The following is a 19,158-nucleotide window of genomic DNA, read 5'->3' on the forward strand; positions in this document are numbered from 1 at the left end:
TTGGAAATTGATGAGAGTCTTGGTGGACCACTTCATTATTTTTCTGCCTGTTGTAGCGATTGTAAAACCAAATGTATGTTCTCTTACTTACCTGTACCATATACTCAGTTTTCTGTATTGAAACAGAACCTCAAATGCAACAGCCACGATCTAAAGTTATCTGGGAAAGTCTCTATGAGGATTTGCCAATTTCACGGTTCCAACAGCTGAAGTCAGATGTCAGATAGGAATGTACGAAGCTGCCTTTCCCAATTCAGACCATTGGTCCATTCAGCTCAGTGTTGTCTACACGTACTGGGGCAGTTCTCTAGGGTTTCAGACAGGACAACAATTGTACTTGGAGATGCCAGGGATTGAACCTAGGACTTTCTGGAAGCAAAGCAATTGCTCTACCACTAAGCTATGGCCTTTGCCCTGCACCAGATGCTGCACCAGAGGATCCCTAGGAGGGCAGACACAAGAAGCTGCCTTATACTGAGCCAGGCCATTGGTCCATCTAGCCTGGCACTGTCTCCACCAACTGGAAGTGGTATTCTAGGGTTTCAGACAGGTGTCTCTCCCAGCCCTACCTAGAGATGCTGGGAGTTGAACCTGGGATCTTTTGGATGCAATGCATGTGCTTGACCTCTGAGCTGCATCTCTCCCCTTAAGTGGATGGCTTGCAGGGAAAGGAAGCCCCAAACTCCCAGTCTGAATGCAGAAGACAGCCTGTCGGTTTTTGGATCTTGGCCAACTGTGGGTTGGAGCCAGGGTTAGTGATATTTAAGAGTTAGACCTGTAGAATCGTAGAGTTGGAAGGGGCTTACAAGGCCATCAAGCCCAACCCCCTGCTCAATGCAGGAATCCAAATCAAAGCAATCAATGGGACTTAAGATGCTCATGACTAAAGTCCAATTGGTTTCAGTGGATCACTTTTTAACATGATTAAGGCTGGATGCAACCCAGAATCTTTTCTACTTATTATCTATTTTTTAGAAATGTGCTTATTTAAATAGCATGAGGCTACTAACTATGAGCCCAGGTGTTGATGATGATGCCAGCCCTACCATTTGCAGAATGAGGCAGCTGCCTCAAGTGACAGGTGTTGGGTGGCAGGGATGGTGGTGAGGAGATGGAGTTTGTATGTCCTGCATGTGTCCTCTGAGTTAGTCTTCAAATGTGGTAGAACAGTGTTCGCCAACTTTGGCTCTCCAGATGTTGCTGTACTAACTCCTGTCATCCCTGACCATTGGCTGTGCTGGTTGGAGATGATGGGAGTTGGAGTCCAACAGCATCTGGGCACCCAAGAACACTTTGGTAGAGGTCACGGCCAATGCTGAAGTGAGATTCAAGTGCCAGTCTGGTTGGCTTCTGTATCTGAATTGTGAGGGGCGCCATCTTGTCCTTCACCTCGGGCAACCACTGTAAATCCCTTGTTCCTGACTTGCGTGTGTTACGACTAATAAACCTCAACACTTAGTTTCCTGAAGGCCAGCTGGCAGCTCAGTGGATATATTACCTGATTTCAGTAGCAGAAGGAGAATTCCCAAACTCCGGAAGCAGTGGTGAATCCTAGAAAGAGAAAGCATCCCTGTGACCATTGAAATGCTGCAGTGGCTTGATATGAAGGTTGTTTCCCTCTCTCATTTCTTTGTCTTTGAAAAGATTGTGGGTGAGGCCACCCCCTTCTGTAGCTGCCTCAGCCACTTCTTGCCCTTCAATGATGCTTGTTCATTGTTGAAATATGTGTAAGGCAGATCTGTGGGGAACTTGTGAAAGAATGAAGGTCTAGGTTGCCTTCTAGTGGCTATATTTAAAGGGTTGGATTCAACTAGGTTCAGTTCAGAGTAGGGATGAGCGAATCTGTCAGTTTCACTTTCCCTCCATTTCTCATTTTCCAATCTTAAATCCAGTTCTCCACATTTCTGCAGCAATTTGCAATATTTTTTTTTTAAACCCTCATGAAAATTGTAAGGTAGTTTTGACTAACGTACACATTTTTGCAAATGATTTCTTGCCATACGATACATTTTTGTATGTTATGTTCACTCGTGATTTCATTTTTATGCACATTTCCCCCTAACATATGCATTTTTTAAAACATTGTTTGGTTGATGAACTGCATTGCAAAGTTCATATAAGTACAAATTTCAAAGGATGGCTGTGTTTCACTTCTCATATTGCTTTGGAAAGTGTGGATGTGATACATTCAAATTGAACTGAATCCAATTTCTCATTTGTGCCCGCTCCTAGTATACACAAGTTTGTATGCAATTTCGCCCAGTTTATAGATTTTTGCAAAGCAATTTCTCCTAATGCAGGTTAAATGCTATTTTTACTTATGAACTTATATGCACTCTTTACCCTAGTATATGTATTTTTGTACACATTTCTTGGCTGGAGAACTGCACTGCAAAATTGGAGAAGTGCAAATTTTGAAGTCTGGCTGTGTTTCAGTTTGCATATTATTTAGGAAGGTAAGAATTGCATAGGTTTGCCTTTAAATGCAAACTGAATTATATTTCTCCCCCTTGCTTAACTCAGAAGAGACTCATTGCACTAGATGGACATTAGATCTGATCCAGGCTGGGCTTTTCATATTTTCCTAAGCTGATTTTAAAGAACTAACCTTCTGAGAATGTGTAGGAACGTCTTGCAGTTGAACCAGTGCCACCACCTTGTGGGAAAAGAGGCACACTGCATGCATATTCTCAGATGCTTTATGAATTGCAAATGAACCAGAAAGCTGTTAGTTAGAACAGACTTCTCCAAGCTGATGCTCTCCAGCTGTTTTGGACAACATTTCCCATCAGTCCAAAGCACTAATTAAAGTGGAAATAGGACCAAATGGGCTCATGAGGGAACACATATGGAAAGGGGGAAAAAACTGAGAGGCGTTTAACCAGCTTTGTAGTACAGAGAAGCCAGAGGACAGTCTAAGGCCGGGGTGGTGAACCTTTGGCAGCCCAAGAGCAACGTTTCCTCATGGGCCTCTTTGTGTGTGTATGTGCATGTCAGTGGTGGTTGAGCCCAATGGCAAAAGTGGGAAGAGCAATGGATGTGACTCTTACCTTTGTACAGTAGGGTTCATTTGAGCCACAGAAAAGCCAGAGGTTTAACCACATATACGCACACTTCTCTCCATCACCAACTAAGGCACACAGGAGTCACTCTCATGCTCCAGGGACTCATTCCAGCCCATTACAAGCACTCAAGGAAGGCACCAAAGAAGGCTGGAGTGGGGTGTGACCTGGTGATGGGGGCATGGCCAAGGGCCAGACAGAGAGGCCTAGAGGGCCGCATTCAGACCCCTGGACAGAGGTTCTTCAGCCCTCATCTAAAATATCCATTAAAAAAAACATACATAAGGATGTTTTGCACAATACATGGCTCTCTTTTTTTTTAACATAAGCTGGCCTTATACCTTTTTTCTTCTTCAACAACATTTTGAGACATATTTATTATATTGCTCTGTCCTGCTCTGTGTTGTGGCGTGGCATGGCAGAGCAAGGGAATGCAGGGGGAAAGGCTGGACACAGGGCAGGAGTCCAGGAACACAGAGCTCTGGGCTCCTGCTGGAAGGGCGGGATGTGAATTTAATAATAAACAAACAAACAAATAAAATATTGCTTCAGCAAGAAAAAAATGAGTCTGAGCCTTGTATAGTAGTAGCAGTAGCTGCATCCTAATTGTGAGTTCTGTTCACGCTAGAAATTGCTGCTTTCATTAAAGGGAACCATCCGGGCACAGTAATCTCCTACTGTAACAGATCAGGGGAGCCCCTGGTCTCATTGGGTCTTCTACAATGGATTCAAACTCTGTTGATTTCCTGGCTCACCGCTAATGCACACTGTAAACCCCTCTGCTACCGCCAGCTTATGGTGCATAGAATAATAGAATCACAGAGTTGGATGGTGCCTATAAAGCCTTCGAGTCCAACCCCTTGCTCAATGCAGGAATCCAGCTAAAGCATACCCGACAGATGGCTGTCCAGCTGCCTCTTGATTTCGAGCTTGAACAGGGCTCACAATGAGGATGCTCACAATCATGCTGCCTGCTGACTCTCTCCCCCATCTCCTTCAGCCTGCCTTAGCTCCTCCTCAGCTCAGCCTTGCAGTTTTTGAATGGAAATGGTCCCTCCCTGACACACTGTGCCGCTCAGAGCACAGTAGTACACTGCAGCATCAGTCAGAGTGACCCGATGGAGCACAAGAGTGTTGGATTTCTTGTCCTGGTCTACGTACAATGTGCTCTTCAGATCAGCACTTTCCTCAGATTTCCCTGGTAATGCACCAGCAAGATATCGAGGTCTTTGCCCTGGGAACTGCCGGTACCAGTGGATTACATCGCTTGATTCGGAAGACAGGCTACAGCTCAGGTTGTATGGATTTCCATCAAACGCTGTAGCTCTTTCTGGCTGGTTGACCTTTTGAGCTTTTCCAGGGGTACCTACAACAAAATTTATAAAGAGCAATTTAGCAGTTCCATGCACATCAGATCTACCAGTGTGGGCTAGAGAAAGGGATGGGGATCATCAATGGAGCTTTAAGTGCTTAAACCAATGTCACCTTCTCCAGTCTCCACTCCAGCTACTGACATTTTGGGGTGATTCTAGGAAGAAGCAGAAGCTAAATGGCTTTAAAAACAGAAAACTAGCAACTATCATAAATCCTGTTTTATAAGCCTGTATTGTAATTCCACTAAGAAAATTGCGCACCAGTTTTGGGAAACTGTCTCAGGGTGGAAGGTTTCACAATAGATGGTCTTTTCATTCTGGCCACCTCTGTGATCTGATGAAGTTTTCTAAAATTCCTCTCCAATATTTAATTTTTTAAAACCAAAGAGGGTTGAGAGCTCACTTTTTATCCTGCTCTGATCCCATGGTTGTCAATGATTGTAGCTAACTGATCTTTGGAACTCTTGCCAGGAGATTTCTGTGTAGGGCTGTGACGGATCTGCCAAAGTTGTTTTTTCTCATTTTCTCACTTTTCCGGTCTTCAGTTCTCCACATTTCTAAATCAATTTGTGATTTCTTTTTTTAGAAGAAGCCCTTTGAAAATTTGTCATCACTGCATGACCAAATCCTATGCACGTGTAATGCCTCCAGCTCCAGGGCAAGAGTCAAACAGATCTGACTTCCAAATAAAGGTGCACAGGATTGCAGCTTCAATCACTGACTAGACTTAGGAACATAGGAAGTTGCCTTATGTTGTGTCAGATCATTGGTCCATCTACCATTGGCTGGAGAGAACACTGTGTTCTCTCCCAGCCTTACCTGGAGATGCCAGAGGTTGAACCTGGGACCTTCTGCATACAAAGCAAATATTCTACTACTTCTGTATCTTTCCCCTTTCTAAGTTTTTCTCCTGGTTCTCTTCTAGCCAACCTCACTGTGTCACTCGAGGCGCAGAAATAGACAGCAGAGTCATTCAGCTGGCTCTCGGGTTTGTATATGTTGAAGATCTTCTGATTTTTATCATGCTTGGCTCTGAAGCCTAGAACATGCCCCTCATCTGAGTCTTTTTCTCCATTATCCCTCAGGAAGAGCCTGGGAGGTTGTCCAGGATGCTGAATGTACAAGAATGGATAGGTAAAGGCAGATGATTCATAGGTACACTTGAAAGGGATTTGGTTTCCTTGAGTGACAACCGTCACATTGCCTTCCATTTGGTGCAGTGACCGTCCAACTATCCATTCTGTAGAGAAGATAATGGCACATGAGACAATGTTGGATGGGCAGGTGGGCCAACTGATAACATCAGTGGACAACTCCAGGCCAGCACTGCAGTGCTGAGGATCTCATTAATAATTTCCAGGCTGGGCTGGAGGGAGAAGATTTGTGCAACTTTTTCTTGCAAAAGATTATAATCTTGCAAAATTGTTAACCTTGATCTTTGAAGAAGTCCATTTGGGAAAAGGGCAAAATTAGGCTTGTTCCCATGTTACACTGAAAACAGGTACATGGGTTTTGTGTGAAAGAGTGCACACTTGTTGATTTGTACAGTTGAGCTTTTGGGTACACAGACTTAAGGGCTGTAACTCAGTGCTACCATACCCTTCCAGGATTCAGTGCCCAGCATCTCCAAGTAGGGTTAAGGAAGACTCCCTGTCTGAAGCCCTGGACAGCCAATGCCAGTGAGGGTGGACAATATTCAGTTAGATGGACCCTAAGGGTCTCAGTCAGTGCACAGCAGCTTCCCACATTCCTATGTTCTAAAAAAAGAAGAAGACATGTCTAAAGAAATTGAGATTTTGAAAACACTACTCACGTAAAGTTACAGCCAAGAACATAATATACACTGATGTGGCGATCATGGTGAAGATTATGTCTGCATGCAGATGTAATTCATTTGAAGCAGGTCTGGTTTAAAATTTATCCTCAACTCTAGCTATAACTTATGAAGAGCTGGTGTTCAGACTACTAAAAGTTGCCTTTCAAAAGGTTGGCTTTCTCTTTCTGATTAACCGCTTGTGGTTTTCCTTGTCTAAGAAATTGACTAGTGAGCCAGCTCAGCAGCTGATGTTATTCATCTCCCTATCAAAGGTGGGACTGAAGCCACAGGCTTCATATTTGTCACCCTGTGACATATTTTGTGGGCATTCCCTTAGCTGAACAAGAAGAGGAGAGGGGCCAAGAATGAAACTGTGCAGTAGCATCACTGCCCCCTTGTGGGTACAGGTATGGTCTGATAGTTGCTTCTGTCATAGTTAATACAGGAAGTTTATTTATTTAGCTGTTTATAGATTTCTATCCCAACCTTCACTAAAAATGGTCATAGGATGGTTTACAAAAATAAGATAAGATTCACTAATAGGCAAAAAAAAAGTTGTAGTTTAAGAACGTACCTATAGCCCACAGATATTTCTATCAAACTTTAAAAAGCAGGAAATTGGGCAGCTATAGTGAATGCACCAGGGGAGCAGGAGACCTGACCTCCTCTCTGAGATATTGGACTGCCCTACAAAGTTGTCAAAATGCAAACACAATTTGGGTTGGTGTTTCACAGTCCAATCCACTTGCTGTGTAGTTTGGAAGAATTTCGTAACACGTGTCTCTGAGCATATGGTGAGTGGTGGCAGCATTTACAATCAGGTCTACATCTCCAAAGATGAATTACATTTTTTGTATGTTTGGACCATTGGAGACTATTCTACAGAATTATTCCACTTTTTTTTAGTGTAAATTATGCAAAGTGTTGTTATACTTCACATATTCATGGAAAGAGAAGCAAAAGATAATGCTTCACTAAAATTGCCAAGTAAATCAAACATATTTAAAGTAACTATCTGAATTATATCATCTGTCTTAATATTGTTGCTTCCTCCCTGCCAAAACAAGGTCAGCACAGCACATGTCTTGTTTCTGTTATTTGGGATGATTGCAGGGACAAGAGAGGGATGGAGGAAGGGAGGGGAAGGAGGGGGATTGGAAGGGGATGAGGTGAAGGAAGGGGAGGGAAGGGGGGAAAGGGAGGGAATAGGAGGGAGGAGGAGGGGAGGGCAGGTTTGATCATTTGCATACTTTTTGAGTTCAGTGGGATTTACTGAACTCTGACATGGGGGAGGGGGAGAGAGGGTGAAGATGGGAAAAGAGAGGAAGGGGGAGGGGTGGAGATTGGGTAGGTGGGCACTAGGCAGAGGGAAATCCCCTTTTCTTTCCAAAGGAAAATATTGTGAACAGTATCATTGTTTTTCAGGGTTTCCCCCACCTTTTTATTCTACAGCAGGCACATGTAGCCTCCCACTCAAATTTAAACCACAGGTGTCACTGGCCACATCCACACCAGACCTTTATTTCACTTTAGACAGTTATGTCTTCTCCCAAAGAATCCTGGGAAGTGTACTTTGTGAAGGATGTTGAGAGTTGCTAGTAGAGACCCTATTCCCCTCCAGTGGCTAGAATGGTTCAACAAGGGGAATATAGTGGTGCATTCACTATAGCTGCTCAATTTCCCTGCTTTTTAAAGTTTGATAGAAATATCTGTGGGCTACAGGTATATTCTTAAACCGCAAGGTTTTTTACCTATTAGTGAATGTCTCTGCTTTTTAATCCGGGAGGAAAGAAATGGGATCCTGTCCAAGTTTGCTGAGAATGGATTGATCATTTGCATGCTTATTGAGTTCAGTGGGATTTACTCTCCTGCAATCATGCTTAGGATAGGTGAAACTGACCACAGGGGATGGGGAGGGAAGAAGTAGGAGGAGGAGGGAGGGGAGGAAAGGCAGAGGGGAGGACTAGGATGGAGGGGGAGGGGAGGAGAAGGACAGGTTTGATCATTTGCATGTTTATTGAGTTCAGTGGGATTTACTCCCATGCAATCATGCTTAGGATAGGTAAAACTGACCATGGGGAGGGAAGCCTGGAGTGGGCAAAGGAGGAGAAAGAGGGGAGGGGAGAAAGAAGGGAGGAGGAAGGGAGAGAAGAGGGGAAGGAGGGGAAAGGCAGGTCTGATCATTTGCATGCTTATTGAGTTCAATGGGATTTACTCCCCTGCAATCATGCTTAGTATTGGTGAAACTCACCATGGAGGAGTAGAAGTAGGGTGAGATGGCTGGAGTGGGCAGGGGAGGAAGAAGAAGGAAGAGGGGAGGGGGAAGGAAGAGACAGTAGAGGGGAAGGAGAGGAGGGGAAGGAGAGAGGGGAGAGGAGAGAAGAGAGGGGGAGGTGGGAGGGGAAAGGCAGGTCTGATCATTTGCATGCTTGTTGAGTTCAGTGGGATTTATTCCTGTGCAATCATGCTTAGGAAAGGTGAAACGGTCCATGGGGGAGGAGGAGAAGAGGGAGGAGAGCTGGAGTAGGCAGGGAAAAAGGAAGAAGGAGGGGAGGAAGAAGATATGAGGAGGGAGGGGAGGGGAAGGAGAGATGGGGAAGGACAGGAGAGAGGGGGAGAAGAAGGGGAAAGGCAGGTCTGATCATTTGCATGCTTGTTGAGTTCAGTGGTATTTACTCCTGTGCAATCATGCTTAGGATATGTGAAACTAACCTGGGAGAGGGGCAGGAAGGGTGAGGAGGGGAAAAAGCGGAATGGGAGTGGTGGAGATTGGGTGGGTGGGCACTAGGCAGAGGGAAAGCCCCTTTCCTTTCCAAAGGAAAACACTGTGAACAGTATCATTTTTTGTCAGGGATTCCCCCACCTTTTTATCCTACAGCAGGCACACGTAGCCTCCCACCGAAATTTAAACCAAAGCTGTCCCTGACCACATCCACACCAGACCTTTATTTCCCTTTAGACAATCATGGCTTCCCCCAAAGAATCCTGGGAAGTGTAGTTTGTGAAGGGTGTTGAGAGTTGCCAGGAGATGCCCTATTCCCCTCCAGTGACCAGAGTGGTTCAACAGTCAGCCCCTCTTCTGGGGATTGTAGCTCTGTCTGGGGAATAGGGCCTCTCCTAGCAACTCTCAGCACTTTTCACAAGCTACACATCCCCAGATTCTTTGGGGGAAGCCAGGACTGTCTAAAGGGAAAGAAAGGTCTGACATGAGTGTGGCCCTCTGATTAACCAAGCCAAGCAGCTGTGAATCTGGCTTTTAGAAAACTGACAGTTGGTTCTTACTGAGCATGCCCTGTGTTAAAATTTACTTCAGTGCTAAATTTCTTAAATTAATTAAAAACCAGCCATGCATTTTTTTCCAGTATGGGACAAGGTCAATTACAGGATTACAGGTATTCCGTGAATATGACTGATTTTTAATTAATTTCAACAAATTATTAGACCACTGATAGAAAAAAGTCCACCAGGGGTCTGGATTTTTTTCTCTTGTTTTACCCTTTGAACTCTTAATTCTCTCTGACTATTTTGTGTATATCCATGCAAAGTTAGAGGGTGGTTAAGCAAACATTTCTGCATTCAGGACTGTAAGTTTTGTAAGGTTTTGTTTTGAAATGAACTTATGGGAAGCAGTGTGGAGTAACGGTTAGAGTGTTGGACTATGACCTGGGAGACGAGGATTTGAATCCCCACACAGCCATGAAGCTCACTGGGTGACCTTGGGCCAGTCACTGCATTTCAGCCTCAGAGGAAGGCAATGGTAAACCCCCTCTGAATACCGCTTACCATGAAAACCCTATTCATAGGGTCGTCATAAGTCGGAATCAACTTGAAGGCAGTTCAGTTTCATTTTTCCAGGGGAAGCATCAGAACAGCATGGGGGGTATTTTCAATTTAACATTGCAGAATGCAAAAAATCCATGCTGATTATAGTATACGGCCACTCTCATGGCTGTACTATACTATACTATACTATACTATACTATACTATACTATACTATACTATACTATACTATACTATACTATACTATACTATACTATACTATACCTTACCTTACCTTGACTTTATATGATATGATATTATAGAACCCCCACATTCAGAAGCAGAATATCACAGAACACCAGTGGCTTGGGGAGGGGGAAATAGTTTAGGAGGGCGGATGCCTTCATGCCCTGCTCCTTAGATCCCTGGAAGCAGCTGATTGGCCACTGTGTGAATCCAGATGCTTCATATTTGCACTAGACAGACCTTAGATCTGATCCAGACTGGGCTTTTCATATTTTCCTGAGCTGATTTTAAGGAAGAACCAACCCTCGGACACTCTGTAGGAACTTCCTGCAATTGAACTGGTGCCACCACCTTGTGGGGAAAGAAGCACCCGGCATGCATATTCTTAGATGTCTGATATGCTGGAAACCAGAATTGTTTCATAAAAGTACTGCTGATTGGTTGCTTAGTTGATTGGTTTTAACCAGGTTTCTACCACCTGGTACCCTCCTGTTCATTTGGACTACAAGCAGATGTTGGCTGGGGCTGATGGAGATGGTAGTTCAAAGGAGCTGGAGGACACCAGGTTGGAGATGTCTAGTTTGAAATCATTGAGGGCAAAACCAGAATGTGAACAAAACACTATACATCCGTGCTACAAGCTGTAATGGGTTTGAGGGGAAATATTTTAGCACTTTTTGAGTACTTGAAAGGTTGTCACACAGAGAAGATCTCTTGTTGATCATCTCAGAGTTCAGGACACGGAATAATAGGGTCAAGAGATATGAAGCCAGATTTAGGCTGAACATCAGGGAAAAATTCCTAACTGTTCGAGCAGTAGGACAATGGAACCAATGACCTGGGTGGGGGTTTGGCTCTCCAATGCTGGAGTCATTCAAGAGGCAGCTGGACAGCCACCTGTCAGGTATGCTTTAACTTGGATTCCTGCAATGAGCAGAGGGTTGGACTCAATTCCCTTATAGGTCTCTTCCAACTCTACTATTCAATTATCTGTTTGACTGTGTGATGGAATTCACTCGGAGGCAAAACCTGCAGTTTTTGCCCTCAGACACAGGCAGAAAGCATATTATCAGATACCCAGAATCCTCTATACTCAGGTTATTTTAATTCAACAAATGTTATGCAGCTAAATCATACTCAGAGCAGACCCACTGAATCCCATGGACTTTAATTAGTCATATCTGTTGATCTCAATGGGTCCAGTCTGTGTACGAGTTAGTGGGATTTAGTCCATAGCATCCCACCACCACCCGTGCCACTTCTACACAGCAATTTTAAACCTGGATTGTGTCATCAGTTTAGAAGTGTCAGTGAACTGTCCCCCAAACCTTCTGGTGAGCATTACAGGGTAGAGAATTACTACACTGCACAAGCACCACATTGCATTCCTGGGGGCAGGGGGTTGGTTGGGATCTGGTGCTGTCTTGAAAACAGGGGTGTTTGCAGGATCTGATATTTATGAATTCCGACATGATCTAACCTGATCCTCTTCCCCGAGTAATGGGCCAATCAGAGCTGAGTTATACACCAACATTTGGTAGAAGTCCAGCTCAATATTTACATCTAAATTCTGTGCTGAATATAAATTGTGTGTTTAATATGAGTTTTTCTGTGGATGTTTTTTGGGGGGCGTGTTGAAGAAAATAAAAGCACAGATTAAAGTGGAAATAGGACCAAATGGGCTCATGAGTGAACACATCTGGAAACAAAACAGGCACGCAAAACCCATTACTGCAGATGAAAAACATGTTCCAGCTGGGCCAAAGCACCCAAGAAAGGCAGACAAGGCTGGTCAGGGGCTGCTGCCAAGGGAAAGTCCCAAGAGCCAGACAGAGAGGCCTGGAAGGCCCCATTCAGACCCCTGGCCTGAGGTTCTTAATCCCTGACATAAAAATAAATGTATTTAAAAATTAAATATAGGAGCATTTTGCACACTGTGTTCTTTTTTCAGATTAACGCTGGTTTTTGTGTTTGTGTTTTGGTCCTTTTTCAACATTTTGAGGCATATCTATTACATTACACTCAAGACAAAGCTCATTCTTTCCAATCCTTAGTTGCTGGATGCAATAAAACTTTCCTATTGCACCATCAAGCGTCACGTGCGGTTATGCACATTATGTCATAGGAACACAGGAAGCTGCTTTATGATTAGTCAGACCATTGGTCCATCTAGCTCAGAGTTTCTGCCCTACATAGGAAGCATCCACGTGCAAAGCCAGTGCTCTACCACCGAGCTATGGTCAATCATCCTGGTTTGAAAAGCAGTCTGGCATCGTATCCCCATATTTCAGATTGGGTTGGTGTTAAGTAAATGGTGGTTGCCTCAAAGCTACTTCATGGGTTTGAAGCTTCATGGAAATCTGAAATGTGCTGATTTCCTGGATCAACACTAAACCCCTTTGCTACACCAGCTTATGCTGCATGTTGTCTGCAGACTCTCTCCCTGCACCTGCCTTAGCTCCTCCTCTGCTCAGCCTCTGAGAGGAGTTTTTGAACAGGGATGGTCCCTCCCTGACACACTGTGCCACTCAGAGCACAGTAGTACACTGCAGCATCTGCCACAGTGACCCGATGGAGCACAAGAGTGTTGGATTTCTTGTCCTGGTCTACGTACAATGTGCTCTTTGGATCAGCACTTTCCTCAGATTGCCCTGGGATTGCACCAGTAATATATTGAGGTCCTTGCGCTGGGAACTGCCGGTACCAGTGGATTATATTGCTTGATTCGGAAGACAGGCTGCAGCTCAGGTGATAAGGTTTTCCATCAAAAGCTGTAGCTGTTTCTGGCTGGTTGACCTTTTGAGCTTTTCCAGGGGTACCTACAACAAAATTTATAAAGACAAATTTAGCAATTCCATGGACATCAGATCTACCAGCTCTAGCATAGAGAAAGGGATGAAGATTGGGATCAAGGAGCTTTTCTGAATCAAACTTATAGTGCATCTTGCCGAATCTCCAGTGAAGGACTTTAATGGGTGATCCTTGGAGGAATTAGAAGCTATGTGGCTTTTAAAAATGATGATGATGATGATGATGTAACAACTCTCATAAATCCAGTTCTATAAGTTTGTTTATTATTCATTTTTATTGTTATTTATATACCACAATGCCAAAATGGGCACTTTTAAAAAACAACAACAAGCAACAAGAAGATTGCACTCCAATTCTGGAGGGTGGAGCAGGGTAGGACTGTTTCACATCAGAAGATCTTGGGGTCCTTGCCGGTTTTCTGATCCAATGAGGATTCCCGGGTTGACTCTCCACTATTTACTTTTAAAGAGGGTTGGCCGCTAACTTTGTGTCATATTCTAATCCATCCCTTGTCATTGCTCATGGCTGATTGATCTTCATAATTCTTCCCAGAGGATTTCTGCATGGTGATCGCCAAATCTGTCAATTTCAGTTTGTCTCATTTTTCAACTCTTATGTCCAGTTCTGCACATGTCCACAACAGTTTATATATATATATATATATATATATATATATATATATATGCATACATACATACATACACATATGTATATATATATAGCAGTGTGTGTGTATGTATGTATGTATGCATATATGTATGTATAATCATCATCACCATCATCATCATTTAAAAGTCCTCATGAAAATTCTTCAATTTCAATGTGCTCTAGGCTTTTGTTTGGATCACTAAATATCCTATAAAGGCTACTCGATTCTGTGTCTTTCCTGTTTGTCTGTTTTTGTTCTGCTTCTCTTCTGGCCAATCTCACTGTGTCTCTCACAGCACAGAAATAGACAGCAGAGTCGCTCAGCTGGCTCTCAGGTTTGGTTATATTGAATGTCTTCTGATTTTCATCATGGTTGGCTATGAAGCCTAGAAGATGCCCCTCATCCAAGTCCTCTTTTCCAATGTCTCTCAGGAAGAGCCTGGGGGGTTGGTTGGGATGCTGAACGTACCAGAACGGATACATAATGCCAGATGATTTATAGGAACAGTGAAGAAAGATAGGGTCTCCTTGGTTGACAACCACAGTGCCTTCTGTTTGGTCCACTGACTGTCCAACAGTCCCTTCTGCAGAGAAAATAATGGCACAAGACACAATGTTAGCTGAGCAAATCAGTGGACAAGTCCAGATCAGCTCTGTGGTGCTTAGCAGCTTTTGAATGTTTGCAGGCAGGGGTGGTGGTGGTGTAATTTTTCCTCTGCATTTTTACTATAGTTGTGCGAACCTGTGTACCTTCAGGCTCAGTCCCCATCATCTCCAGGTAGAGCTGAGAAAAGCTCCCTGCCTGAAACCCGGGTGAGTCACTGCCAGTCAGGGTAGGCAGTATTGACTTAGATGGAGCCCAATGGTTTGGAACAGTATAAGGCAGCTTCCTATGTTCCTATGATTATTTTTTAAAGAGCGAATGTTCAAAGAAATTAAGATTTTAAAAAGTCTACTCACTTAAAGTTGCAGCCAAGAACATCATACACACAGACATGGAGATCATGGTGAGGATTATGTCTGTGTCTAGATCCAATTTATTCAAAACGGGTAAGTCTTCAAATTTATCCACAGCAGTAAATCACCTCTGCCAGTAGGTTACAAAGAACTGGTGGTCTGCAGCACAGAGTGCCAAAAGCTGCCTTTCAAGAGGCTTGACTTCCCCTCTCTGACTTAACCCCTTGTGCGTTTCTCTTCTAGGAAGTGGCTAATGTGCCATCTCTGCAGCTGATGTTATTCATCTCCCTATCAAAGGTGGGACTGAAGCCACAGGCTTCTTCCTTGTCACCCTGTGGCATATTTTGTGGGCATTCCCTTAGCTGAACAAGAAGAGGAGAGGGGCCAAGAATGAAACTGTGCAGTAGCATCACTGCCCCCTTGTGGGTGCAGGCATGACCTGATAGTTGCTTCTGTCATCATAACTACAAGAAGTTTCGAATCACAGAATAGTCGAGTTGGAAGGGACCCATAAAACCATCAAGTTCAACCCCCTGCTTAATGCAGGAATTATTTATTTACTTGTTTATTTTCCATCCTTCACCAAAAATAGTCACAGGGTAGTTTGCAAAAACCTAATACACAACAACCAAACGTTAACATAAGTCTCAAAATTTAGTATGATTTTACACAGGGTGCTGAGAGCTTCCAGACCAGAATTCTAGATAGGATGGTGGAGAGCCCAAACATCTCATAAGAACATAAGAACATAAGAAGAGCCTGCTGGATCAGGCCAGTGGCCCATCTAGTCCAGCATCCTGTTCTCACAGTGGCCAACCAGGTGCCTGGGGGAAGCCCGCAAGCAGGACCCGAGTGCAAGAACACTCTCCCCTCCTGAGGCTTCCGGCAACTGGTTTTCAGAAGCATGCTGCCTCTGACTAGGGTGGCAGAGCACAGCCATCATGGCTAGTAGCCATTGATAGCCCTGTCCTCCATGCATTTGTCTAATCTTCTTTTAAAGCCATCCAAGCTGGTGGCCATTACTGCATCTTGTGGGAGCAAATTCCATAGTTTAACTATGCGCTGAGTAAAGAAGTACTTCCTTTTGTCTGTCCTGAATCTTCCAACATTCAGCTTCTTTGAATGTCCACGAGTTCTAGTATTATGAGAGAGGGAGAAGAACTTTTCTCTATCCACTTTCTCAATGCCATGCATAATTTTATACACTTCTATCATGTCTTCTCTGACCCGCCTTTTCTCTAAACTAAAAAGCCCCAAATGCTGCAACCTTTCCTCGTAAGGGAGTCGCTCCATCCCCTTGATCATTCTGGTTGCCCTCTTCTGAACCTTTTCCAACTCGATAATATCCTTTTTGAGATGAGGCGACCAGAACTGTACACAGTATTCCAAATGCAGCCGCACCATAGATTTATACAATGGCATTATGATATCGGCTGTTTTATTTTCAATACCTTTCCTAATTATCCCTAGCATGGAATTTGCCTTTTTCACAGCTGCCGCACATTGGGTCGACATTTTCATGGTGCTGTCCACTACAACCCCGAGGTCTCTCTCCTGGTCGGTCACCGCCAGTTCAGACCCCATGAACGTATATGTGAAATTAAGATTTTTTGCTCCAATATGCATAATTTTACACTTGTTTATATTGAATTGCATTTGCCATTTTTCCGCCCATTCACTCAGTTTGGAGAGGTCTTTTTGGAGCTCTTCGCAATCCCTTTTTGTTTTAACAACCCTGAACAATTTAGTGTCGTCAGCAAACTTGGCCACTTCACTGCTCACTCCTAATTCTAGGTCATTAATGAACAAGTTGAAAAGTACAGGTCCCAATACCGATCCTTGAGGGACTCCACTTTCTACAGCCCTCCATTGGGAGAACTGTCCGTTTATTCCTACTCTCTGCTTTCTGCTTCTTAACCAATTCCTTATCCACAAGAGGACCTCTCCTCTTATTCCATGACTGCTAAGCTTCCTCAGAAGCCTTTGGTGAGGTACCTTGTCAAATGCTTTTTGAAAGTCTAAGTACACTATGTCCACTGGATCACCTCTATCTATATGCTTGTTGACACTCTCAAAGAATTCTAATAGGTTACTGAGACAGGACTGCTTCAACAAGGCTTGTTCTTCTATGTGCTTGGTTAATCTAGCTTTAATAATACTTTCTACCAGTTTTCCAGGGACAGAAGTTAAGCTAACTGGCCTGTAATTTCCAGGATCCCCTCTGGATCCCTTTTTGAAGATTGGTGTTACATTTGCCACTTTCCAGTCCTCAGGCACGGAGGAGGACCCGAGGGACAAGTTACATATTTTAGTTAGCAGATCAGCAATTTCACCTTTGAGTTCTTTGAGAACTCTTGGGTGGATGCCATCCGGGCCCGGTGATTTGTCAGTTTTTATATTGTCCATTAAGCTTAGAACTTCCTCTCTCGTTACCACTATTTGTCTTAGTTCCTCAGAATCCCTTCCTGCAAATGTTAGTTCAGGTTCAGGGATCTGCCCTATATCTTCCACTGTGAAGACAGATGCAAAGAATTCATTTAGCTTCTCTGCAATCTCCTTATCGTTCTTTAGTACACCTTTGACTCCCTTATCATCCAAGGGTCCAATTGTCTCCCTAGATGGTCTCCTGCTTTGAATGTATTTATAGCATTTTTTGTTGTTGGTTTTTATGTTCTTAGCAATGTGCTCCTCAAATTCTTTTTTAGCATCCCTTATTGTCTTCTTGCATTTCTTTTGCCAGAGTTTGTGTTCTTTTTTATTTTCTTCATTCGGACAAGACTTCCATTTTCTGAAGGAAGACTTTTTGCCTCTAAGAGCTTCCTTGACTTTGCTTGTTAACCATGCTGGCATCTTCTTGGCCCTGGCGGTACCTTTTCTGATCTGCGGTATGCACTCCAGTTGAGCTTCTAATATAGTGTTTTTAAACAACTTCCAAGCATTTTCGAGTGATGTGACCCTCTGGACTTTGTTTTTCAGCTTTCTTTTTACCAATCCCCTCATTTTTGTGAAGTTTCCTCTTTTGAAGTCAAATGTGACCGTGTTGGATTTTCTTGGCAATTTGGCCAGTTACATGTATGTTTAATTTAATAGCACTGTGGTCACTGCTCCCAATCGGTTCAACAACACTTACATCTCGCACCAGGTCCCGGTCCCCACTGAGGATTAAGTCCAGGGTTGCCGTCCCTCTGGTCGGTTCCATGACCAACTGATCTAGGGAATAGTAATTTAGAATATCTAGAAACTTTGCTTCTTTGTCATGACTGGAACACATATGCAGCCAGTCTATGTCCGGGTAGTTGAAGTCACCCATTACTACCACATTTCCTAGTTTGGATGCTTCCTCAATTTCATATCTCATCTCAAGGTCTCCCTGAGCATTTTGATCAGGGGGACGATAGATCGTTCCCAGTATTAAGTGGACATCTTGTGGACATCTGTTTTGGGCAAGTGTAATGCATATAACATTCCTTAGTTCAAAGCATTCTGATAATCTATAAATTGCTAGGACATGTTAGGGAGTAATGGGGATGCTGTTAGGGAGTACTTCCTAGCAAAAAGGTGTTACACTGTGAAGCTGGTTATACTGTTGTAAACAAAATACTTCAAGGAAATGCTAAGAAACTACAAAGACTTTTTGCTTAGCTAACTGTTCTCTTAGTTGTTTTCCCACACCCTGCAGTTTTTGCCCTCAGACACAGGCAGAAAGCATATTTTCAGATACCCAGAATCCTCTATACTCAGGTTATTTTAATTCAACAAATGTTATGCAGCTAAATCATACTCAGAGCAGACCCACTGAATCCCATGGACTTTAATTAGTCATATCTGTTGATCTCAATGGGTCCAGTCTGAGTACGAGTTAGTTGGATTTAGTCCGTAGCATCCCACCACCACCCGTGCCACTTCTACACAGCAATTTTAAACCTGGATTGTGTCATCAGTTTAGAACTGTCAGTGAACTGTCCCCCAAACCTTCTGTTGAGCATTACAGGGTAGAGAATTACTACACTGCACAAGCACCACATTGCATTCCTGGGGGCAGGGGGTTGGTTGGGATCTGGTGCTGTCTTGAAACAGGGGTGTTTGCAGGATCTGATATTTATGAATATCATAAATGGGCCAATCAGAGCTGAGTTATCCACCAACATTTGGCGGAAGTCCAGCTCAATATTTACATCTAAATTCTGTGCTGAATATGAATTTTTCTGTGGATGTTTCTTTTTTTGTGGGGGCTGAAGAAAATAAAAGCACAGATTAAAGTGGAAATAGGACCAAATAGGCTCCTGGGTGAACACATCTGAAAACGAAACAGACTGGGAATAGACAGTGCTTTAATCAACTCTGTGGCACATTAAAATGGAAGGACAGTCTGGGACAAAGCTGATGGACGTTTTTCAGCCCATGGGTCCCATTTCCTTGTGCACAATCTTGGACAGGGTGAATGTAAGAGGTGGATGGGGCCAAAGGCAAATGTGGATGTAACAA

General features: G+C 43.6%; 1 protein-coding gene across 1 annotated transcript in view; it reads right to left on the reverse strand.

Annotated features, from left to right (window-relative positions):
- LOC133366938 (uncharacterized) overlaps positions 1–19,158 on the reverse strand; it is a 122,430-nt gene that overhangs the window by 81,853 nt on the left and 21,419 nt on the right. Inside the window, exons 5-6 of the mRNA XM_061590487.1 lie at positions 14,677–14,742; positions 14,011–14,300 (exon numbers count right to left, since the gene is read on the reverse strand). Of these exons, the coding sequence (XP_061446471.1) occupies positions 14,011–14,300; positions 14,677–14,742 (356 nt within the window). The remainder of the gene's footprint in view (positions 1–14,010; positions 14,301–14,676; positions 14,743–19,158) is intronic.

This window comes from Rhineura floridana, chromosome 11 (genome assembly GCF_030035675.1).
Source record: "Rhineura floridana isolate rRhiFlo1 chromosome 11, rRhiFlo1.hap2, whole genome shotgun sequence".
Lineage (NCBI taxonomy): Eukaryota > Metazoa > Chordata > Lepidosauria > Squamata > Rhineuridae > Rhineura > Rhineura floridana.